Raw genomic sequence first — 25,426 nt, forward strand, 5'->3', positions numbered from 1 at the left:
GTTTTCTTAGTTGGTGCCACCGAAGGCGAAACAGTAGGCGGCGTGTAAGCACGGCTGATGCATGCTGATGCTTCACTCCGCAGGCGACGAGGCATCACAGGCTAATCGGATGCGAAAGTCAAACCATGTGCGGAAGCTGCGTCGTCACCTCATCAGAAGGCCTACACCGCCTACGCCAGGCTACACCACGTTGGAGCCTCCGCTGCACTGCGACTACCGAATTCATATTCCAGTGGCCACCTCGACATACCGGCATTGCTGGTAATCACCTCGCCGACGAAGCGGTCCGGTCTGCTCATTTGCAAGCCCGACCAGTTCTGATCCCGTTATCCTGGACCGACGCTGCAAGAAAGCTTCATATCGTGGCTAAACCTATGACACACAGATACTGGTCTTCTCGCAACCTCCAGAAATGTCATCTTCAGAGGCTTGATCCATCCTTAAAGCTACAAGTGCCATGAAAAGTTTCCCGCACCGAGACGAAAGTACAATGCCGCCTCTGGCTCGCGGTGGCATTTAAGAAGGCCTACTCGTCCCGCATTGGCAGGGGGACGAGTAGAGTTCCACTAGAGTTCCACTCTTGTGGAACTCTAGAAGCATTTAAGCATATCCTATGCCTCCGTCGCCAGTATGACGCCGAGCGTGAAGCTCTCCGGACAGCATTGAACCAGCTGAACTCTAGACAATTTCCGGAAATGAAGATCCTTGGACCATGGCCGTACGCGTTGATGACACAGAAAGCCCCGAAGGCGTTGTTGAAGTACCTGAAGTCGACAGGTCTTCGCAACCGTGTGTAGACACGGTTGGAACCTTCAAATGTGCGCATAACTTGGCTCTCTCTCTCTCTCTCTTTTCGTCCCTATACCCTTCCCCCATTGCAGGGTAGCAAACCGGACGAGCGTCTCGTTAACCTCCCTGTCTTTCCTCTTCTCTCTCTCTCTCTTTCTCTCTCCGAAGCGCTCACTGTTGCCGCTTGTTCATGTCATGATGCAGTATGTCGCTACACTGCCTCTAGATGACTCCGCCATCCCTGTCGGATGGATAGAGCATATAGAGCTATGTCGGATAGAGCATATTTTACGCATTCGCTCAGCCGTTACATCCGTTACAGGAAGCTGATGGCGGACGCCGTCATAGAACACTTTCATGTTAAAAAATAGTCCAACTCCCTCCAAGAAGGGCAAACATGATTACTTTTTGTTTTGTTTTTCAGCTATGTGGCACTTGCATATTTTTTAATGCTGGCGCAAGTTACGTGGGACTCCCAGTATGCGCGCAGGGCTTGAAACGTGAGAGCCATATGCGGGCAACATTTTAAAGCATGTGCTTTAATGAAAGGCAACGGAAAAAGCAGATTCGCTGGAAAATGGGCTCTGATTACGCAATGTCGCACAAGAATTCTGCATTTTTAGACGATCATTTCATTTTCTTTTTCGAAGCGGTTAACCTCATTTTATCTTTTGATGAATTATTAACTTACATATTTTTATCATTTCTTTTGTAGTGTATCCGTCGGGCATACTTCAAGGTGTGTTTTATCAATACGGTCTTCCACGGTAAGTGACATAACGCAGTGGAGCATTTGTCAACATAGCTTTCAAAATTGCCGATGCAAATAGATTTCTAAACGTGCTACTCTTAACGTGATTCGGCGATGTCCATTAAGCGCAACAACTGAAGTTGCATATTTCGGCAAGTTGTTTGTACAGGTCTGGAAGTGGGGCAGCCCCCCCAAAACAGACACGGACGGGAAAGAGCGACGCCACAGAATGCATTACATTTTTTAGTACCATAATTTGTTTCTTTATATCCGCGTCTAAAAAACAGGCAAGTAGCTGTCAGTTGATCGTGTTGGAAAACGTTCATGGCCGAAAAAGCGCTACTAAAAACGGAGACTTAGCAAGAACGCAGTACGAAACGCTAAAAGGAAAAAGCGCTACTAAAAACGGAGACTTATGAAAAACCCAGGACAAAGCGCTTAAAAGGAAAAAAAAAAAGTGCTACTAAAACTGGAGACTTAGCAAGAACAAGCACTTTGTCCCTCTTCTTGCTAGTGTCCATTTTTAGTAGCGTTTTTTCTATCATTAACACACAAGTATTGCGCATTCACCAGTCGCATTATTACGCTGTGCCACATCCCGCAGCAACAGACCCTTTTCGTTCAAGGAAGCCTACGGAAAGCTTGCAGTCTTCTTGTAAAACCATTGTTCGCTGTACTTCGATCAATGCACTGGGCGTTGCACTCCAAACCACCATCGCGGCAATATTGGCAATGGCTTTTTTCAAAAATGGGATATCCGTAAGCAGCCGAGGCACCGTGATGAAAATGAGTGAAGACAATTTTTTTCTTCTCTGCAATGTGCATACTATAAATGCATTGCAACGATGCGAGCAAGTTTTCGCATACAAATAGAAGTCGGTTCATTAGAAGGAATCCCTGCGTCTGGCATGCGGCGAGCTGAGATTGCACGCCCTGAAAGCAGAATAGTTAATTTAAAAAGGTAATTTTTTAAAAATTTTATCTTTTGCTTCAAGTAATTCCTATTGTAATCACGGTAAGTGGACTGTGGCATTTGAACTGCGGTGTCGGAGACAAAGAAGATTCGCATTAAGGTATATAAGTAACAACTCCAAACTTATAGTCCGAAACAAAAAAAATAATAATAAATATATCAGCAGTTATTATTTCGCATTGTGTGCTGCTGATTAAAAATAAAAGTAGAGAAGGATATTGATATTCTGAACGGTGAACAAATACCGTTTCAATTCAGTTTCTATTTTATCGTAGACAGAGAAGAAGACAGGACTAAAGCTCACGAGCTTGGCAGAGGTCCTGCCCCCTTTATCAACTTGGTAGTACAGTACACAAGCAGAGATCTTCATTTTTCCAAATAAACACTGAAACAACATAACAAAGACACTGCGTAAAAAGTAGCGTTATACATTGCAGCACAAACACATGCATTAGAAAAACAAATAACAGGATATGGAGAAACGAAAAAAACGGTATAGCTTCAAACTGAGTGCAATATTATCACCTAATATTGCTAAGAAAACTCGCTTAATAGCATCATTTGATTGCTCAAAAGGGTCAAACAGTCCTTTGTATATTTTTTTAACTATACTGGAAGAGTATAAGAAAAAGTCTGCTCGGTATAGTGTGCACTGGGTGTCGGCACTAACCAAATTTCTTTATGTCTAGTCTGCTGGATATGCGTGTTTTTCTCTAGTTTGGCCAGATATAAAAATATAATTTTTATCACTTTGTTAGGAGTGGTTATAGATCATTAAAAGTCTATAATTGTATAAACTGTAGACTGGCGGGATTTTATATATTAAAAACAAGTTACGTGTGGGGGAGCAGTGAGGCAGACCTGCAATGCATCTTACAGTTCTTTTTCGAAGGTGAAGCTTGGATAAATTTGTGACAACCCTAGTGCATCCAACGGTACTGCAATATTGCAAAAGAGAGAGAGGACTAATGCGTGGCATAGCAACAGCCTAACCTTGACAGGAAGAATACCGCGCAGGCGCCGCATAACATCGACAGCTCGCGACACTTTAGTTCTACTATATTCAATATTATCATTCCAAGCCAAATGTTTTGAAAATATAACGCCAAGTATTTTAACAGAATCCGCTATTTCAACAGTATTAGAGCTTAAGAACCCGTTCAACGGCCTGGAAATTACCTTCACTTTTGGAAAGTGCAATATTATTTTTGGTTTTTTTTTAAATTAATCTACAAACAACTTGATTTTGCCTATGTATTTAATGCATTCAGTGCGCTGATTGCTTTGTCTTCAATTACACTTTCTGATCTCGCGGATATGAACACCGAAGTGTCATCAGCGTAAGATACAATCATACCATGAGTTACACATTGCACAATATCATTTATATAGATTGAAAATGAGAGCGATCCCAAAATGGTTTCTTGGGGTACTCCTGCACTAATATTTTGTATTGTAAACAATGAATTTTTGAAGTCTACATATTGAGTTCTGTTCGACAAATAGGAATTCATAAGGCCTTGAGCTTTTCCTCGGACACCATGGTTTGCCAGTTTATGCAGTTAGATTGTGTAGTTTATCAAGTCAAAAGTCTTTGTAAAATCTATGTGTATGCCTGCGCCTATCTCCTTATTTTGAAACATATCTGTTATGATTTCTTTTTGAGTCAGTAACGCATGCAACACACTGCGACGATTGTTCTTAAGCATGTGCACCTGACGCAGAATTTCGCGCTGCCTAAGCGGGAACAAAAATTGCAAAGCGTGCACCGTGTGCCCCGGTAATGGTTTGTAGAAATCGAGGAGCGTTTTACTCAGCTTGGACGTGCCAAACGTGTGTCGAACCCTAGCTAGCGAGCAACAAACGCAGATTTCCCGTGCTGTTTGCAGTAGCTGCTACAGCGCGCTGAGGTGACGGCGTTCATTAACGACTGCAGTATTGTGACTACAAGAGGCCCTGCTGATGAAATAGTTGGTTTTCCTATTTTACTGTGGAGCTGTTAGAAACTCGCTGGGTTTCTCTTGACGTCCGCAGATTCGCAAACCTGGGGGAGAGAGAGCTGAGAGAGAATGAAAGCAGAGTATAAAAATAGCATTGTGCAGCATAGCGATGGGGCGAGGGTGGGTGGAGCCTAGAGGGGAAGGGGCGGCGGGGACACAGGTGGTGTGACGTCATTGCTCTCTCATAAGTACCCGCGCGCTCGCGTCGGCGTTCCTCTTTCTCGCAGTGGAAAACAAAAAATTATGCGTGGCTCTGCTATCGCAAACACCAGAGCCACCATATATTTTTTTCTTTCTTGAGCATACCGACATTTTTCGCCATCCGCATGTGTTAGCGGGTAGGTTTTCCGATTTATTTAGTAGGGAGCTGACCTAACGGCCGAAATGGGAACTTCGACCGAAATGGTCACTCCGTGGAGGCCTTGAAACAGCCGTTTCGGCCGCGGAATGCAACTGGCATGGCGGAGTTCAGTAGCGCAAGCGTCTCTGCCTAGGTGGGCGTATGGGCTACGTACATACCAAGTGGGGTACATACGTAAGAACACATACGTATTTTCTATACGTATTCTCGCACGCAACTTAACCTGGTGGTCGTAACAATGTATTAATGCTGTATGACCACTGGAGAAGTAATTATTTCGGAGTATTCTTTTTTCGATGAGCGCTGGTTGTCGCCCTACCAGCTTCAACTGTTTCAAACCGAACCGATAAGCTACATTACTGTTTCTGGTTTAGGTTCGGTTCAGGTTGACTCATATTCTAGTAACACCTGTTTTGTTTCCTGTTCAGTCCGGCTACAATTTCAATTTGGGTACAATCTTCGGTTAGGGATTGGTTTCGACCCCCTGTTTATAACCTACCATGGGAATGCAGCGCAATTGGTCTAGCGTCCCAGGCACCAGGGCAAGGCGGTCCATCTTGTAATACTTGGTCCGGCAGAGAGTCAATGAGTGAGACGCCTTCGAGGCACTTCATGCCTTCTCGCACGAATCAGTCGTTATCCGTCTTCTTTCGAGGAGTTCTGGACGATGTGTTTAGAATGTATCGCTGATTACCATGATATATACCATTACCATGATTACATTTTCTTCAATACTCGCCTCCCTGCTTTCATTTTAGAGAGGCCGCTTTGGAATAACACACGCAATAATATTCAGCCAATTATATTTTAAGCGCTTTGAAAGTTGTAGAACAGGGCTCCTAATCACACAGTAATGCTGCTTCAATTAAGTTATCTGTTTTTTGGTTCTTCGGGGTCCGAACAAAGCCCGCATAACATCCCCTTCAGTTACGTTGTTCACATTTGTGTATGTTATTTGTTTACGCCAGTTCTGTTCAGCACTGGCAATAAAAACAGTACGCAGAAACTGCGCTGGACTTGTCTAAGTATGCGTAAGCAGATCCCCAATTTCAGTTGGCTCATCCCAAATTTCAGTTGGCCTACACCCAAATTTCAAGTCGGCACACCTCTAAATTTCAGTCGCCCCACCGCGAAATTTCAAGTTGGCACATCCCCACATGTAGGTTGCGCCACCCCAAGTGTAGATTGGGCAACCTCAAATGTAGGTTGGGCCACCTCAAATATAGGTTGGGCCGTTCCCAAATGTAAGTTAGACAGCTCCCAAATTTAAGTTCGCCAAACTGTTTAATTTCAATTCGCCCACCCCCAATGTTTAGTTGGCCAAGCTCCAAAATTCAAGTTGGCCCACTCCCAAATTTAAGTTGGCGCATCCCAAATTTAAGTTACTGCAGCCACAAATTTGAAGTTGGCCCACCCAAAAATTTCAGTTCTCCCACGCCTACTATAGGCTTCCCATGCATTAAGGAGTCCTGTGTATCGTTATGGGAGTTCTCTCTTATCAATCATATCTTTTCATTTGGTTTCGATTGTCCTGTATTGCCTATAATGTTTCCAATCATCAACGTTTACACTATTATACCGATTAAATGTTCTAACTTCGCAAATTTCGAATTTTTGTGCAGAGACAAGACATTGCACTTTTGGCGTGACGGGCTGGGGTGCTCTTCAAAGAATGCTTACGGATTAAAAACCTGCGGCTCAGATAAGCACTCTGCTTACATAATGTAGTTCTACTACCCTACATCTTCCTTTCTTTCTTTCTTTCTTTCTTTCTTTCTTTCTTTCTTTCTTTCTTTCTTTCTTTCTTTCTTTCTCTCTTTCTTTCTTTCTTTCTTTGTCTTTCTTTCTTCCTTTCGTTCAGTTTATTCAAGGCAAATTAGGTACCAAATTGCCTCGAAAGACACAGGTAAAGGCGTGTCTCCCGCAAATAATAATAAATCCGCTAAGACCCTAAACAACAAACGACAAGACGATGCTTAATGTTGATAGAAACACACATGTCTGGTATCACGATGAGCATTTGGCGTTCGTTCTTTGGAAACAAGGCACAAAGAGCTGAAATTATAAACGCAGGGTTCTCGTGCGGAGACCTGAACAATATCGCTAAGATTCTTGCTGCCCTCGTCATCAGCGATATCATTTCTCGTATACACACTTTGGCGGTACAATACCTTAATACCTAACATAATCTTTATGCAAGCATAGCATTACACTTGTGTCAATATTTGTTTTTTTAATAGGATACAAATACGCTTTGCTTTGCCAGCCTCCAGCAAACGTGTTTTCAGCAATCGGAAATCTGACCAGAACTTAATTATTGCACTGTTTCCAAAAAATAAACCTGAATTATTTCCACCCATTCGCAGTTCCCTCAGCTTTGGAGCTATCGGGATGGTAGTCGGACACGAAATGACGCATGGCTTCGATGACGAAGGTAAATATCCGTAGTGAAAAAAAAGGTACTAATGCCTAGAAGGCTCTTTCGCATTTTTTTTTTTTTTACAAAGGACATTTCCTGTGAAAATGTCAAGAAACGATTGTGTCTCCTGCAGTAATACGCTGAAAACTTTCTTCGGGAGTACACGTGCGACGTTTATTCTTTGCCACTTCCTTCGACTTCCCCGCTGCTGCTGCCGCTGCTGCTGCTGCTGCTGCTGCTGCTTTTGCTGCTGCTTTTGCTGCTTGGCTTCTGTCTTGTCGAGTGGCTCTTGCCAAGTGCGAGTGTCTTACTGAATGACATTTCGTTGTACTATTGTTATCCTTGCTGGCTGCTGGGGACCGTCTTGAACAATGGGCCAGTACAGGACATAGAGAAAACAAACACTAGCTATAGTGCGGATCGAGGCGGCCCACGGCTGATGCTAGTAAGTGCACAAGTGAGCTCGAACAACAGGCCGTCGTTGTCATGCCGTCGTCGTCCTCGTAAAAGCAAAGCTTTCTTTGCCTTCTGCTTCGGCTTTTGCGCTGCTGCTGCTGCTGAGCTGCTGCTTCTTTCTCACCAGATAGCTCTTGCCGAATGTCATACCTAACGTAATATCACACAAAGTCAAAGCAAGCTTCTCCCTAAAGAGTTTCTATATGCATAGTTCGTGTTAATATGTGGTGTCCAAGCTAGCGTTAGCCAAGCGGTTTAAGAAAGGAATGATTAGAAAAACACAGCGCAAGAACTAATTTAAGGCCTAAGGTGTTGCACCGTGAGAGGCCTGTTGACCGAACACCGTATGTCCTAACCCTGTGTTCTTTCAATCATCTTTTTTTTCAACCACTTCGCTAACGTAAGCTGGGAAACGGTATCTTAAATAGGCCCGATAAGTGCGTAAGGAAAACAAATAGGCATCTTTCCGAGAGTTTCTTCAAAAGGCAAACTGTAAAACTAAACAAAATCAAACGCTAAAGATGACCGCTGCACCCCAGAAACTCCTATCTTGCGAAATGAATCGGCCATTCCTTCGCACGCGAATCGGGATTTTTATCGTTGCACCCACAGCTGCGGTGCTACAGCGGCTATGTTGTCCTGCGCATCAGCCGGGAATCATTCGATTCTCGGCCGCAGCGGGTCGCATTCCTGTGGGTATGGAATGCAAGAACGCTTATATGCCGTGTTTTGGGTGTACATTAAAGAACCCCAGGTGTTCAAGGTTAATACGGAACTATATATTACGGCATCTTTTATAGCCCCTCTATCGCTGCAGGAATTGAAACTCCTATAATTCCTATCTTTAGTGATGCGCATCTTTAGGCACCAATTGGCTCTTAGCTGACCACTATGTCCTTGCGCTTTTTATTCTCATATATTAATTTTGATTTATTTCTTTTTGCACTAGTTTGTATTAGGTGTGAGTAAATCATAATCACGCCGTATAGAAGCTAAACCTCCCACCTACACGACCTTTTCTTTTGTCCCATTAAAAACCTCTATATTGCCTCTTCTAATATGCCTTTTGGCTCGTGTACCTTTTATCCTCTGCGAAGGAAGCCAGTATGATGCAGATGGCAAGCTGAAGCAATGGTGGACCAACGAAACACGCACGAAATTTAATGAAAAGGCTCAGTGCTTCATTGATCAGTACGGGAACATCACCGACGAAGACGCCAACATGACGGTGAGGTTTCAGTCAGCTTTTGAATCGGGGAATTCTATAGGCTGCAGTGACACAGAAGAGTGTCAGAAATTCCAGAAATGTTAAAGCGTATTCGTAAATCTCAGCCTGATCGTCGTTCTCGCGGCAAAATTTTGCATCCCGCAAGGCATAAATGTATAGACAAGTTTACCCACCGAAAAAAGAACAGCTTCAGGGATAAACTGCGCGCCAAATCCTGCGACCTCGTGCTCAGCAGCCTAACACAACAGCCACTGAGCAACCACGGCGGGTCGCCTACAACGTGTTAAACGTAAGCCAAACGCGGTATTTCTCAGTGAGCCGCAGTGCGCTTAGCCAGTGGACTCGTCGCGGCACCCCTGGGCGCGGCCGCGGTATCTACGCTACGTACAAGACCACAGCTACCAATAGCAGCCGGGCATGGGAATCCGCTTCATTACGAAAGAAAGCGCCCAGAAGAGAGTGAGGAGCAGGCTTCTGTTGAAGAGGGAGTGTTTGAGAGAAAGGTGACTTCGCACTACGCTTGCGAGCTCGCATCACCGTGTACGACAGCAAAACATGGCTGAGGTATCCACAGCAGCACATGCTATCCGCAGACTGTTATTTCACCAAGCCCGAGGGGTGGTTCAGGAGCCCTGCAATGCGCACCTCTGGTCCTCTAAAATATACGCAAATTTTCGTCGGTCGCCGCTGCGGCTTAACTAATCTAACAGTAACAATAAAGAGGCACATAGAATGTGATGAAATATAAAGAGCCATACAAAATGCGAACAGAGTAAATGACAGGATGAGTGCCAACTGCGCCTAACCGTATACATAGACCTAACTGTACGAGTGTCTAAACAAATGTTCCCTTTCCTTTCCCTTATATTTATTTACAGGTTAGTTTTACGTCCCTTCCTGTTGCAGTTATATTGACGCGTTTATAGGGCGTGACGTTTGTGATCACCATTCAGTTCAGAGTGAGGGATTGTCGTGACGTCCATCTTGTATTCATCTTTTTTTTTACGCTGTCTGTATTCATTTATTCGCCATGAACGTTGTCGAAGATGACCGACTTGTACTGCTGCAACTCTAGCGCAGTGTCGGCACACAAAAAATACAAAAAATACAGTTCGAGCTATCCTATTCACCAAAATTAATCACTTCGGTCTTAGGTTAAATCTGGATATACAGTGTGGAACCAGACAAGGCACGCAAACGAAGGTCAAAGACAAGAGCTTGCCTACGTCGCTCGGTGACGTCCTTTGCCGGTTTCCGCCTTGTGTAGCAAGATGAAATACCAACCAGCCCGGTCTAGTACCATGCTGCAGTTGGATTTCTTCACTAAGCACAATATGACGACCCATATATAGAGACGATTGCTAATCAGAGCTATATTTCTTTTTTCGATATCACATTCGGTAGGACGGTTTCACTAATCGATTATCGTGACCAAGCAAAAGTTTGACATTTTTTATAATTCCGAAGAGTTGCACATTTCTTTCTTGGTTCAGAATTACGTAACACCCTAGCTAAAATATATGAGACGCTGTACTATTTATGCATTGAACATTCGCACGATACAGCCTAGAAATGTCGCTACTATTCAAGAGTTGAAGCAATGCATAACTGAAACGTCCATTAAATGTTTCATACCATCCACTCGTGGGCGTTTCTAATAGGTTTCAGCGATAACCAATACCAGGTTACCGCTGGTTCGTTCGAAATGTATGCCATACTGGGGAGCTACAACGTAAAGCTATTCCAAACTTTTCTATTTCAATTCTGCAATCATCCATCCGCGATTGGTCAAAAGCTGTTTTGGGCCTCCCCCACTTCGCCTGTCAGACACGTGACGTCACGCAAACCGCGATAGCTTCACATCTGATATGACGTGTACACTCTGATTATGCATGATTGGACAGAATAAAAGAAAAATAGTTATTTCTGAGATACCTTTTCGCCATTAACCCTCGGCTATTGATCAGATGTTTTCGGGCTGCATCCACTTCACCTGTCTGTCACGCGACGTCACAAAACCGCGAAGGTGACGTGTATACGTTAAAGATGCATTAATATGCCCCACAAAACAATTTTTCCCTGAATAGCCGCAGGCTGCCCCGTTCCGAAATGAATAAAAGATGGCTGCCGCCGATTTCTCATGCACTGGCTACTCAGACCTACCGGAGAGCATGGGTTTATTTGCGTACAATAAAGCTTCTTGCGTGGCCATGTAACGTTTTCGAGCACTTTCGGCACGTTTACTACCTCGCTCAGCCAACTTTTCTTTACTGAGGATCTGTTTTATGGGCATTATTAACCTTCCAATTCATGCCGCCGTAATTTTCGACCAACCACAGCAAGCTAAGTAAGGGACAACGTACCAATCGCAGACGCGGGCACCACTCTCTTCATTCGGTTATCGATTTTCAGTGCACTGGCTCGGGCCCATCAAATCATTCTCCACTTGAGCGTGCTCCGCGCTTCTTATCAGCCAATTAGATAAGACAAGCCGCTCAGTGTAGGCAATGCTATTAGCTTTTAAAGCAAACAAAAGTGACTTCCTATAAACGAGGAGAGCGTTTGATTGGTCTGTTTAGACTACCTGCGGGTCACCGCCCGATGCTTGCGTCAGCGGTAAGCAAACTTGACGTCAGGAGATTGGAATAAAAACATATTGAAATAGTTTTACGTCATAGGGCCCCTGTTCTTGCACGAAGTTTATTCATCCTGCCATTCAAGCTTCGTCACATCCTCAAGAGTTATTTTCAGGGGCACTTCGCACCTCCGTATACTGCAAACAGTGACGCATCCTTTCTTTTTATTTATTGAACACCACAGTTCGACCATTCCTAGCTACTGCTATTGTTTTGGTTAAGCGCAAGAAGATTCAAAGAACATGCTGGCGCATTGGTATCACCAAATTTATATATGATGCACTGAAGTACAAAACAAACGAGCTTATTGCCGCTAGAGACCTCTATTTGTAAAATATTGTCTGTTGCACATGAAAGAGTTTCAAGTTTCCCAGTATATTAGCGGATTCTCTTTCGCTGCCACCTAAACTTCGTTCTAGTGAGTGATAGGGTATTTCGTACCCACCGCGGTGGCTTAGCGAATATGGTGTTGCGCTGCTAAGCCCGAGGTCGCGGGATCAAATCCCGGCCGCATTTCAATAGCGGCGAACTGCGAAAACGCCCGTGTCCCATGCATTGTGGGCACATTAAAGATCCCCTGGAAGTCAAAATTAAAGCGCATTCCCCCGATACGGCATCCCTCATAACTGAATCGTGCTTTCGGCAAGCAAAACCCCAGAATTCATTCATTCCCATAGGGTGTTTCATTCATTCATTCATTCATTCATTCATTCATTCATTCATTCATTCATTCATTCATTCATTCATTCTGTTTGTTCTTAACAACATGACGTACACATTGTGAAAGGGGCCATTTCCATTTCTCGCTGCAGCTGAATGGGAAAAACACTGTCGGCGAAAACATTGCCGACAATGGCGGTATTCGAATGGCCTACAAGGTGAGTTTGATCGAGAACTTAGGCACTTTCTACGTCGAGGTCATACTTAAACAAGTTGCCATTTTCAAATCGCCGTTTTGGTCTCAGACAATATTTCAGAGGTAATTTATTCGCAAAGATTAGCATATATGGTAAATATCGCTTCTGTAGATATTTATGGGGCTCTGAACCGCTCCTTATACAAGGTGAGTGCACACAATCCATGGGGACGAAAAAGAAGACCAGATGCAAGCTACGCCTTAGGCTCTAAACACAAGATCTACGACAGCAGCATTCGTTCACAAGGAAGACCACAGGCTTGTTTTTTGTCGCCTGCTTTTTTCCTCGCTAATTGCCATCACCCATCACGGGAGAACCGCCAAGAAGCTAGATGTTGTAGCGTTGTTGGTTGTAAAGGGAGAGGGTGGGAACAAAAATAGTTATTAATTTAAAATGCGAATTTCACAAACAATAGCGCCATCAAATATTATATAAATTATCTAATATTATCTAAAAAATGCGTTGTTTAGATCTCCGACTTCACTTTCTTTAACATGGTCGCAAGTTCTTGTCTTTAGGCATGTTATGGAAATCGAAATACATGCACAGACTTCAGCACTCTCGGGCTGCCCATACATAAGTAAAAGGTTTAATAAAATCAAATAGATAGCTTTATGAAACTCTAATTTCGCAGCTGTTGGACCAAGGTCTTCGGAATATATATAAACGAGAAGAAAGGTTGTTAACTGAGGGGCCCAGTTTTTATTAAATATACCATAAGAAGCCAACAAACAATGACCCCAAGGATAACATAGGGGAAATCACTTGTACTTGCAAAGTGATATACAGAAATGATGAACTAATGGAAATTAAAGTGGATTGAAAAACAACTTGCCGCAGGTGGGTAACGATCACACGTCTTCGAATTACACGTGGATGCTCTTCCAATTGAGCTACCACGGTGCCGTATTCACATCCACTTTGAGCCGCAGTAGCTTTTACTTATACTCAGACATACTACCCACAGCGCGGTTATTAAATGAGTAATGAAAAAGAGAAGGTGAATATTTTTCACAGAGGGACATAAGGACAGCTTCATCAAAGTTAATGTTCATTTGCTACGTGTTGCACCAAGTGTAACACCTAGCAGATGACACTTGGAGGCGGTAATGATCATTAGAACAGTTAATAACTTCATATAAAACACAATCTTCGGCATAAAGACGAGTGTTAGAAGAGATTTGAACAGGCAAATCATTTATGTATATTAAAAAAAGCAGTGGCCCAAGAAGGAAGTGTTGGGGGCTTCAGATGTCACATGAATAGCAGTAGAGTCGCTCAAGCTGTAAGAGACAAACTGGGAACAAAGTGACAGAAGCCTTGAAATCCAATTGACTAGTTGAGGATTATTTAGTACAGCGTCAAGTTTAGCAACGAGTTCAGAATGTAATTCTGGGCCAAATGCTCCAGAGTAGTCTATAAAGAAAGCATCAACCTGGTTGCCAACATCAAGGTCAAGGAATATGTCATGCGTAAACTAACGGTGTTGGCGGACTAAAACCGCGCCTTAAACCGTGCTGTAAATGTTTGTCAAAAACACCGGCACGCAAGGTAATAGTTGAATAGGTACTTTGACTAATGTGTTTGAATTGTCACCCCAGTTATAACGAACCTTGTCAATGAACGCATTACCGTATCTTAACTTTACGACAGAGCCATTGTTACAAAAACTGATGCTTCCCAGATTTTTTTCCCGAATAGATATAATCCTTGGAGAGGAATCTTCTGTTCAAGATTGTCAAACCCTGCATAATGTGCTGAAGTAAGAGCCCCGATCCATTTATGTTACAGGCTTATGAAAGATTACTACAAGAAGAATGTCGTGGTGAGGACGCTCGCCTACCTGGATTAACACACCTATCTGGAAAGCAACTATTCTTTATTGCAGAAGCAATGGTATGAACTCCTTTCCCAAATGTTGCTTCGGACAACAAAATTAAATCTTTTTTTTTTTGTTTTGTTATATCGAATACGAAAGTTCAAAGAGGCTGTGGAGCATAACACTGACAGAGGCGTTCTCTTCCGCAGGTATGGTGCGGTCGATATCGCAAAGAGAAGCGACAGGTTCAAATTCAGTATGACCCACACAGCCCTGAAAAATACAGGTATGTATAAGCCTCTATAGTGTTATAGGGATAAAGCTGAATGTAACGACAAAGTCTACAATCAGAAGGCACTCCTCATAGTTACGCAAGCTTATCCCTAAAAGAGAAAAGAAAGTTATAGGACAGCTCGACGCGTGAGCCACATTTTGAGGCCACAGCAGCAACATGTTCTTAACACTAGCCATAGCTTGGCAAACTCACTAATGAGTTGACTCACTGAAACTTATTCATGCTGACCCCTGAGTGAGTCCGAGTGAACGCGGCTGACTAGAATTCAGATGAGTCTGATTCCGATTAGGCCTTAAGCAAAAGCGAAATTTTCTGAGCGAGTCTAAGTGAGTTCTCATTGCTCTGCCGATCTATAGTCAACATCTAAAATGCCATCGCAAGAAACGCGGCAATGGCGGCAACGTGCAAATTTTATCCAAGCAGCGTGCATCAAGCTTCGAACGCTTGTACATAGCGAAAAAAATACACAGTACGGAACCGCGTAACTGGCCCGTTATCGACAGCACAACGTCCAGATCGACGCTGCCTCCTCAATGTTGCTGCAATCCTCTTCTCCTTTCTCTATTTCTCAGACACACGACTATCACAGAGGCATGCCAGCTTTACATGTACGCTTTTGCAGCGTCTTCCCGGAGCCCTCGAAGCGCCGACAACGCAAGTGTAGGTGCCGCTCATTGGAGACTTACGGTGCCCTTCCGGAACGCGCTTCCACACTCATTCCTGCTTCTATAGCTATTCTTTTCGTTTTTCATCCAAAAGTGTGTACACTCTTCGAACCTCCACAACACAGGGAAGTGGCTTGAAAGGGAAGAAACGAGAAAAGCTGCGAGAGCTTCTTTCTCGTATTTTCCCCACTGACAAGTGCATACGCGAGTGGTTAAAGAGAAATCCAAGGACTATATTGCTTCTCGAAATCTGCTTTTGCCTAGGTACTACAGAGGAGGGCGCGCTTCGCTCCCTTTGTCCCTACAACCAAGCTAGTACGGAATACAGTATGTGTGGGGAACAAATCCCGATAGAGAGTCCATAATGGTGAAGCGGCAGTTTTTTCGTCGTCAGGGATTGGCCCGTGTCACTTGGGGACACGTAACTTAAGGTTGGCCGCTTCTCAGTGCGCCCTCGGTGCTCTCACTATCACTAGCCTAACCTAACTTAACCTAACCAAATTTAACCTATGTGTGACACCACAATCACACGCTCGTTTTCAATGAGGACTGAAGCTAAATGCCACCGGAATGTCCATGCCTAATTTGTGCCTTTGAGTGAGCTTGTGCGAAGGAGCGAATGTGACCAGCTTATTTCAATGATCTTTGACTTCACTGCTCATTGAAAACGAGCGCATGACTGCGGTATAGCGTAAGGATCCCAAAAATGTCGTTTTCTGCATTTTATTTTATTTTTTTTAATTTGCACAACTTAATGACACGGCGCCATTCGGCGACATTAGATGTTTTCATTTTCTTTTCCTTTCTTTTTTTTTAACGTGGCATACGAATAAAATCGGAGCAACAAAATCATTACGCTAGAGACCGTCTCTTACGCGACAGTATTCAACAAACAATAGTCTCGCTGTGGTAATTGCTGTAAAAAGAAACTTTTCCTATTGCGAAAATTATGATGTTCCTACGATGAACGAGCTCATCCCAACCGCATGGCCACACTGTTATTCCCCCACAGTATGCGTCACGCGACGGTTGTGGGTACGGCTCCCACCGGAGGCAAGCTTTATTTTGTTCCACCTAGGTTCCCGTATTAATTAAGGCCAGAGCCTTAAGTGGCTGGTAGCCCCGACGGCCTTGAAAAAAACGCGTCGTCAGGTGCCATGGCACAAAAACTGTCATCATCAGCAATCGATCATACTCCCAACTCGCCCTGGTTGCTTCGTGGCCATGGTGTTGCGCTTCTAAGCACGAGGTGAAGGGCTCGAATCCCGGCCACGGTGGCTGCATTTCGATGGGGGCGAAATGCGAAAACACCCGTGTACTTAGATTTAGGAGGACGTTAAAGGACCCCAGGTGATCCAAATTTCCGGAGTTCCCCACTATGGCGTGCCTCATTATCAGATCGTGATTTTCGAATGTAAAACCCCATAATTTAGATCACACTCTCCTAAGCAAGCGAAAAAGTGCAGTGGCTTATCTCTGTCGCAATACAGATGCTTTTAGCATTCATCAAAATGAAGCATACAGTGCATACATTCATTGGAATCACGTATAGAACGCACAAAAGCGCGGCGTCTAGTCGAGTGGTACAAAAAACAAAAAAAAAACATTCACGTTACCTTCTTAGTTGTTCACACACCCGTGAACAAGAAAAACGTTGCAATGGATCATATTCCCGTAAGGATGAAGCTGTAGGCACTCAACAAAATGAGGCGAACAGTGCATACATTCATTCAAATAACCCTTACAACACAGAGAACAGCTTACATTTCATTGCTCTGCTGAAAGGATGCAATGAGGATGCAAGCGAGTCTGACCCCGCTATACGAGTGCGCGAAACCTCAGCTAAACGTCGAAAACGGGGCGAAGAAGCCCAACTGCGAAAGCAGCAACGCCGCGATGCGAGACGGCGCATTATCAAGTGTGCAGCGGGCTTGATAACTTTTTATTAGGATGTAAGATGATTATTTTAAGGTAACCCTTTCTGATGAGATATTAGGACAATTTGAACATGTAATTTTGTCAGTACTTATTTCAGCTCCATGTTGTTGTTACTTTACTAAAATATGCAGTCTCTACTTCCTCTTAAATCATCCGCTCCCCATATTATATACAATCTGCTTTCTACTCCCACAACGGTGAGCCAAGAGTTTCAATTTCCTCTTTGCGTTTACGCTGGATTCACGCTATACTATGTTATCGCAATTTTAAGGCACACCGAGATCTTCAGCGTCATCTCGTTCGTTGTTTATAACTTATGTTGAACACAACATACGTATTACTTAAAATTTACGAATTTCAGTTTTAGACACAGTCCAGCAGTTGCCGGGGAACGATTTACAAAATAAAAACAACATTGGTGAAGAAAGAGTCTAAATTTGGTATCAGCATGCACTTTCGGAAAGTAATATTATATTCATTTTTCACTTAACCGTTCACTGCATGCTACTTTGGGCATCGTCACCACTTTGCAAAGGACTAGCAATCCAAAAATCAATAATCAATAATGATTATAATACGCGATTCAACATACTTTTCGGACATATTTGCTATGTGTACTTTTGCTTTTACTTTTTTTGTAGAGTAAACATACCAATGCAAAACATGGAGGAATTTTCCTCCGTATTCAACTGTGAAGATGGTTCGACGATGAAACCAAAGAAACAGTGCAAATTATGGTAAATTGTGCTGGTACAGGGTAATAAATGTAACACAGAAAGGAGGTCAAGATGGCAAGTCACATTACAATGGATTACACAAATTAAATTCGTGCTAAATAATCAACTTCCCAAATAAAGGATTTCTTATAAAACAATACAACACTTCTGCATTCTGGTCGTTGTTCATTTACTGAGATATATCGAGGCATCTCTTTCTACAGAACACTCCAAACATACTACCAAATATTGCATGTGAACGCTTGCTTGGAACCATGACAGTTGCTCCAAAGGAAAATAAGAAGCCAAAATTTAAACCACAGCGCCGTGGTGACAGTAACATCTTTTATTCAACAACCCATTACTAGTCACATTGGACGTCAGTAAATCAAAATTGAATATCACTGAACAAACAATTTATTAAATTTTGCTAAATAACATATTAAGCTAGGAAGTTTGTCTCGCAATTTGGTGATTGAAGGCGCGATGAGTAACTCGAGGCAATTTCCACTTAATAAAAAATGCTGACGCAAGCGACATTTCTGCTACATTTGTCCTGAAACTCTGGCACAAAACACATTGATATTTTACTTGGAGTTTTCTCTCAGTTGTCTGTGCACGCTTTCTTTTTGGTATAAATTCTAAGCTGGAACGCAGGCGCATTCTTTCGCACGTCTGGAGAAGATTATCTAGTGTGTTTATTGGACAATTTGGGTACATAAGAGAGCTACATTCCGCATAGTGCGAATGTGCTGAAGGCAACACGAACGTTACGTCATGCTTACGTGGCTGCCACGTGGCCGCCACGTGGCCGCCACGTGACCGGGGCTTTCCGTGCTGCTCTCGTAGTTCTAATACGTTCGTGACAGCGCGATACTTCGCTTAAAAAAAAAAAAAATTACGGGGACGTTGCCGTAATTGGCTAAGGATCGGGCTAGCAGGTTTCGATTCGGTTGGCTCGACTGTTGACAACAGGGACCTTTATTTTTGTCGTCCAGATGACACGGTAGGTTTTACGCACGTCTTATGTACGTGCGCACTCCCCCGTATTAAAAGCCCTGTCGTGACACACGTTGCCACGTTCCGCGAAACGCTTGCAGGCTGCCTGCCTATCGTCATAGCACAGTACTAAATACTCTCTATTATCTACCGCATTTGTTATCTGGTGCTAGCCTCCGGAGCGCGTCGGTCTTAAGCACCAACCGGCTTAACTTTTGAGATTTCTCCATAAATGTTTCATGAACTGTGAAGTCAGTAAATGTTAAACTGTTATTGGTAATTAATTAGTGTCACACATTGCTCACGCAGGGTGCCGCTATTGCGTTGCCGCAATAGGAAATATGCTCTCTCCGACAATGTCTTGAAAACATTTTTGGCGGTTTATTTTTGAAAGACTTGTCAGGTTCTTCGCACATCTTGCCGCAGAATGCTCGAAGACCTTTGCCCATCTCTGCGTCAACACGCAGATTGTTGAAAGTTTATCGCGAAAAGAACAAATGTTCGACATTATCAACGAGAAAACGTTCTTGTTGAAATGTCACTTTATTTACTTAAATTATCGCTCAAAAGATCACTACAGACGAATATTTCTCCTGACTGATTCTCCTGACTTGCGGAAAGAAATAAGTTGGCCAAACAGTGAGATGTTTAAATGAGCCATTGAAAGAGAATTTTTACAATGTTTACACCGCCGTGCAAGGTCGTCTTGGCATTCACTGCAGAGACTGCCATTGTGACCCTGAATTTGAAGACTGTGTCGTTATCTCCAAACACCGGGAACAGCTTACACGTGAAATCATTGAGGCTGACAAGATACAGCGGCTGGATGACTTTTGCATCAGCATGCCGTCTATTGCCCTCACCAAAAACGAGATCGAGTGTCTGGCTGTGATGCAATAGAGATTCATGCGTGAAATAAGGCGAAAGTTGTTTTCTTTTCCATTATTTGTTTTTCATTACTTTTGATCATATATATAATTCTGGCGATTTTGCAAATGAAGATGAGTTGCAGTCAGCGCCTGTGTTGTGTTCTTCCTTCAGTCCTCGTCTTTTGCGCTGTGCAGACGCGCCGATATTGAATCACCAACTCGCCCAAGCTTCCACCTTAGTGACAGAATGATGTCGCAATGTAACCCGCATATATCGCATGTAATATAGCAAGGCGCGGCGTAAGCATATATACGAAAATGTTCTCTCACAGGGACGCCGGCGCTGGACGCCGATGCTGACATCGGATATTCAGCGACATGGGGCGCTTTAGGATGTCCCGTTAAAACGGATGCTTTACCCGCCGCGGTGGCTTAGCTGCTGTGTTGCTGCGCTGCTAAGCACGCGGACGCGGTATTATATTCCGGCAGCGGCGGCGGCATTTTGATAGGGGCAAAGTGCAAGAACACCCGCCTCCCGAGCAATGGGGGCCCCTAAAGATACCCTGGTTGTCAAAATTAATCTGGAGTTCCCCACTACGGCGTGCCTCATAATCAAAGCGTGGTTTTGGCTCCTGAAACCCCAGAAGTCAGTTCAATTTAAAACTGATCCTTCTTTCATGATAGCTGTCGTTCTCGCACTAGTCGGTATAGGCGTGGTACCTCGTTAAACCGTAATAAATATTCCCGCTGTAAATATATGCGACTAGATTTGGTTATCCGAGTCAATTCTTGCTATTAGTATTTGATACGAATTCGGAAATGCTCATAATCGCCCCCCCCCTCCCTCTCCCATTCTAGTATTATTTCCAAGCATTGGTCGCCATCAGGATTGGTAAGGGGCGCTTGATCACGCTGGTGTCGCGAGTGAAACCCAAAAGCTTGAGCAGCGGTTGCTTATATTACAAAAGAAAGAGGGAAAAAAACTTCAGATATGGTTAAAGTCCCTCCAGGAGAACATCAGGCACTACGTCAACAGATGCGTTCATATGACTGACTCCATCTGTCGATGCTCTGCTGCTAGTTGAATGGGAAAAACTATCATCCACACTACGACATAGCATGGAGCTACAAAGACAGCCTATTCGGTCTGTTCAGATAGACCGCTTTACACTTGAATAATTTGTCCTCGAGTGGCTATGCTTGATACTGTCAACGTCCGCCATTTTATCAAATTCGCCATCATGTCTTCTCTGATTGGCCCAAAATGCCAACACGGCCGAAGTCGACAACATGATGTCTAGAATGGCAACCTTTGTCCAGGGATCAAACCAATGCCTTTAGGGTGTGGTCGTTCTGCCATCTGAGTTAGCCATAAAGTTAGCAGGTCATAGAGCGAAGCCGAAATAATCGAAAACTCAAAGCGCAGCAACGCAATGTGGCGTGGCCTCCGAGATCGACTCAGCAGAAGGTGCACCGTTGCGATCTCAGAGGCCACGAATGTAGCAAATCAGTTCTGCAGAAATCCGCAAGGCGAAGGAAGTTGCTTCGTATGCCTAGAGTTACTGTAACTCTACTTTGAGGCTTTTAAGCATAACCGATTTCCCATACTATTGGTTGTTGCGGTGCAAGGGTGAAACATGAGTGGGCACGGGAGCAGTACCGTTGGCATGGCTCCCAACCACTATGTTTTCACTTCGTAGGCGCTACTTGTATACTTGCTTGCTTGGTTTTCAACCTTAACGCACGGTATCATTGCCTCCGATGTTCAGCTTTTCCAGCCGGTCTTGCCCGTTTGCACCTTGGATGCTGCGCCCTTCATCGACATGACTGTACCTACGCAAATCACTCCTGGGTCCCCCTTACACTCATCGGTGACATGCCTGCTGTCAGCTATATAAAAAGCCCGCCTGTTCCGTCCGCCTTAAGTGGGCATGGGAGCGGCATGGTTGGCATGGCTCTCAACCACTACGTTTTCACTTGGCAGGTTTTTGCTTCCTTTTCTTTGTACGCTAAGAAAAACGACGACTCATGTTTGCTTCTGCTCCCGTGCCCAGGAGATTTCTGTGAAACCCCGTGTGAGTGTTTTTCTATGGCATTTCTTTATTTGTGTGTGCTCGGGGGACGTTGAATTGAACCCTGGCCGTAACGCTGGCTCTGAGTCTCCGCTTAAGTCATTGCTAGATGACCCCTCTGAGCAGATGAGCATAATCTTCAAGCTCATAAAGGACATGCATACGCGTTCCTTACAAAAGTCAAAGTTCCAGGCCGAAATTACCGCTGATGTTAAGGCCATAAGAATTGGACAAAAATCACTCGAATCGAAAGTTTCTGGTATTATGAAGAGGCTCGACGCTCTAGAGGAAAAGTCTCAAAACATTGATAATGTCAACCTGAAAGTTTCCAGCATAACGAAAGCAATTGACGAAGTTAACACTCGCAATAACCTTCTTGAGCGTCGTTTAAATGAATTGGACGATCAGTCGCGCTACGACAATTTCATTTTCCATGGTCTCCCTGATAATAGTGAGACATGGCAACAAACAGAGTCGACTATAACCACATTCATTAGTAGTATTATCGACCCACTTCCTGCAGGCGCAATCCAACGTGCGCACCGTTTAGGTTCGTATGCGCCTAATACATCCCGTCCTGTTATTGTGAAGTTCGCGAACTTCAAAACTTAAATGAAACTACCGTCTCTGCGCAGCCAATTCAAGCATAAGAACATGATTCTAAGGGAAGATTTTTCCGTTGCTACACGAACCGCGCGAAGAAAACAGATTGCATTCGGTAAGAGCCAAGCCTCTTCTGAACCTTTCAAATGGCGATATGATAAATTAATCCTGAGCGGGAAATCATACATGCACAACGCCAATTCAGATCAAATTGAAGAACTCGAGCATTATAGTGATAATATAGCGCGTGCATATCCAGTTCCGTCACGTCCTCCGATCTAGGAAAGCGTGAGGGGCAGTGGTTTATTTTCACTTACTCAAGCTTTAGTTTTATATTTTAACGTCAGGAGCACCTCCAACAAGTACGATTCTTTATCTTGTGCAATTGACACATGTTCTGCAAAAATCATTGCGCTTACTGCAACATGGTTACCTCCGCTTGTCACTGACAGAGAATTGTCTCACGGTGCTGTGCAATTTCATGTTTATCGCTGCGATCATAGTGCGCGCAGAGGAGGTGGAGCCCTTTTGGCAATTTCAAATGACATTCCGTCTTCTCTTGTCTGAACGAGCCACGATCTAGAGGCTGTCTGGGTTTCCGTAACGCTTGGCCACAACACATTCATCATAGGCGTGTGCTATCGCTCACCCTTTGCACAACCTACGTTTTTCCATGACGTACACGACAGCATAAACCTTGTGCGCATGCGATTTCCTTCATCTCCCATCCTACTTCTGAGCAATTTTAATCTTCCAAACATAACCTGAAACGATCAACCTTCTGCACTCTCTCCCTTTGCGGCAGAAGCTAAGGAGTTTTTAGAATTGTGCGCAGTTCTGTTCATTGTCACAACTTGTAACAGAACCTACAAGTCATAAGAAGCTAACAAACACTGACACCAAGGACAACATAGGGGAAATTACTTGTGCTTAATAAATGAAATAAAGAAACGATAAAAAATGAAAATTAGAGTGGATGAAAAAACAACTTGCCGCTGGTGGGAACCGAACCCACAACCTTCGCATTTCGCGTGTGGGTTCGGTTCCCACCTGCGGCAAGTTGTTTTTTCATCCACTTTAATTTCTATTAATTTATCGTTTCTTTATTTCATTTATTAAGCACAAGTAACTTCCCCTATGTTGATCTTGGTGTCAGTGTTTGTTGGCTTCTTATGATATGACTAATAAAAATCGGGGCCTTCGGTTAACCCCCTCTCTTCTCGTTTAGAACCTACAAGTGTAACTTTTAATGCTGCGAGCATCCTTTTCCTGCTTTTGACGTCCCACCCTGACACAATCTCGGAGATTACACGCCTACTTGGTATAAGCGATCACTGACCACTTGCATTTTAATTAACGTTTGAACCCGCAAACTAAATATCAGAAAAACTATACATATGTACAATAAAGCTAACTTTACCGCGATAAATAACGAGTGAACTGCATTTCTCGACATTTTTCTAACGAATTTAGAAAGTCGTTCGCTTCAGCACAATTGGGACATGTTCCCCGCTAACGTTCAGGAACTAACTTAAAGCTACAGTCCATACCGCATCATTACCTCCACTTCTGATGCTCCTTGGTAGAATACCCATCTTAAGTGCCTATGTAACTGCACAAAAAACGCCTATACCGCTCCGCAGAAAACTCGCGAAGTTTCACACGCTGGTATTCTTATAAGTCCGCATTTGACGCGTACGTAACAACACTCAAGAATACTAAATCTAACTTTGTATCTAACGTACTTCCATCAATGTTAAAGACTAAGGTTAAAAAGTTTTGGGGTGTTATCAACCCCTTGCATGATGAGCACCTAACCCTGGAAGACCCATTGGGCATTTTTATATCTAAGGAACAGTGTGCTGCCACCCTTAATGACGCATTTGTGCAAATTTTTTCTGTCCTCTACAATGACCGCCTACCTCCTACTCGCCATTACGATTGTGTAGTTATGCCTTCAGGGATCGTGGATATGGCTGGCGTTGCGAAACTAATTTATTCCCTGAACCAGCACTCATCACCTGATTACTACTCTATTAACTCAAAATTACCCAAACATACCAACGCCGTTAGTTCAATTATGATAACAAAGCTTTTTCAGTAATCACTCGATACATCTACTCAACCTAGCGAATGGAAAATCTGGAAGGTGATTCCACTGCATAAATCAGGTAACATAAATTTAACAGCTAGTTATCGCCCCATCTCACACTCAAGCACTTGCTGTAAATTGCTTGAACATATATTCCTCAAACATCTTGTTAACTTCGTGAAATCCAATGCATTTTTCAGACCAGCCCAGCATGGATTTAGAAAAACAGTTTCATGTGAAACTCAGTTTGCAATTTTTATGCACAAATTACATCGTATTCTCGATAGTTCGTCCTTTGCAGATTGCGTTTTATTTTTTAGACTTCGCTAAAGCATTTGATAAGGTCAGCATTTCATCAGTCAGCTGAACCTTGACACTAACATCCTGAAGTAGATTGAATGCTTCCTATCTAATCGCTCTCAATTTGTAACTGCAAATGGCCGTAACTCCCCACTTCGAAGCGTAACTTCATGCGGATCTCAAGGTTCAGTACTCGGGCCTCTTTTGTTTCTCATTTGTATTAACGACCTCCCTTCGTCACTACCACTTAACATTCACTTATTTGCTCATGATTGTGTTATTTTTCGCGAAATAACTAATGCAGAGGATGCTTACCACCTTCAGTCTGATCTAATTAGTGTAGCAAACTGGTGCAAACATTGGCTAATGGAACTAAACATTGGCAAATGTAAAGTGATGAGGGTATCCTGAATAACTAACAGCATGCATACATATTACATAAATAATCTTCCCTTAGAATTGGTTAACTCTTATAAATACCTAGGTGTGTATATCCTTGATAATTTATCTTGGAATGTTCATACCTAC

At 43.5% G+C, this 25,426-nt stretch overlaps 1 protein-coding gene across 1 annotated transcript in view; it reads left to right on the forward strand.

Annotated features, from left to right (window-relative positions):
- The window catches only part of LOC126538983 (neprilysin-1-like), a 54,766-nt gene extending 36,638 nt beyond the window's left edge, over positions 1 to 18,128 (forward strand). The window contains exons 13-19 of the mRNA XM_050185670.3: positions 1,505 to 1,556; positions 7,241 to 7,308; positions 8,847 to 8,977; positions 12,426 to 12,491; positions 14,322 to 14,426; positions 14,559 to 14,635; positions 17,889 to 18,128. Of these exons, the coding sequence (XP_050041627.2) occupies positions 1,505 to 1,556; positions 7,241 to 7,308; positions 8,847 to 8,977; positions 12,426 to 12,491; positions 14,322 to 14,426; positions 14,559 to 14,635; positions 17,889 to 17,988 (599 nt within the window). The 3' untranslated portion in view covers positions 17,989 to 18,128. The remainder of the gene's footprint in view (positions 1 to 1,504; positions 1,557 to 7,240; positions 7,309 to 8,846; positions 8,978 to 12,425; positions 12,492 to 14,321; positions 14,427 to 14,558; positions 14,636 to 17,888) is intronic.
- Positions 18,129 to 25,426: the final 7,298 nt, after the last annotated feature.

Source organism: Dermacentor andersoni, chromosome 11, assembly GCF_023375885.2.
Source record: "Dermacentor andersoni chromosome 11, qqDerAnde1_hic_scaffold, whole genome shotgun sequence".
Lineage (NCBI taxonomy): Eukaryota > Metazoa > Arthropoda > Arachnida > Ixodida > Ixodidae > Dermacentor > Dermacentor andersoni.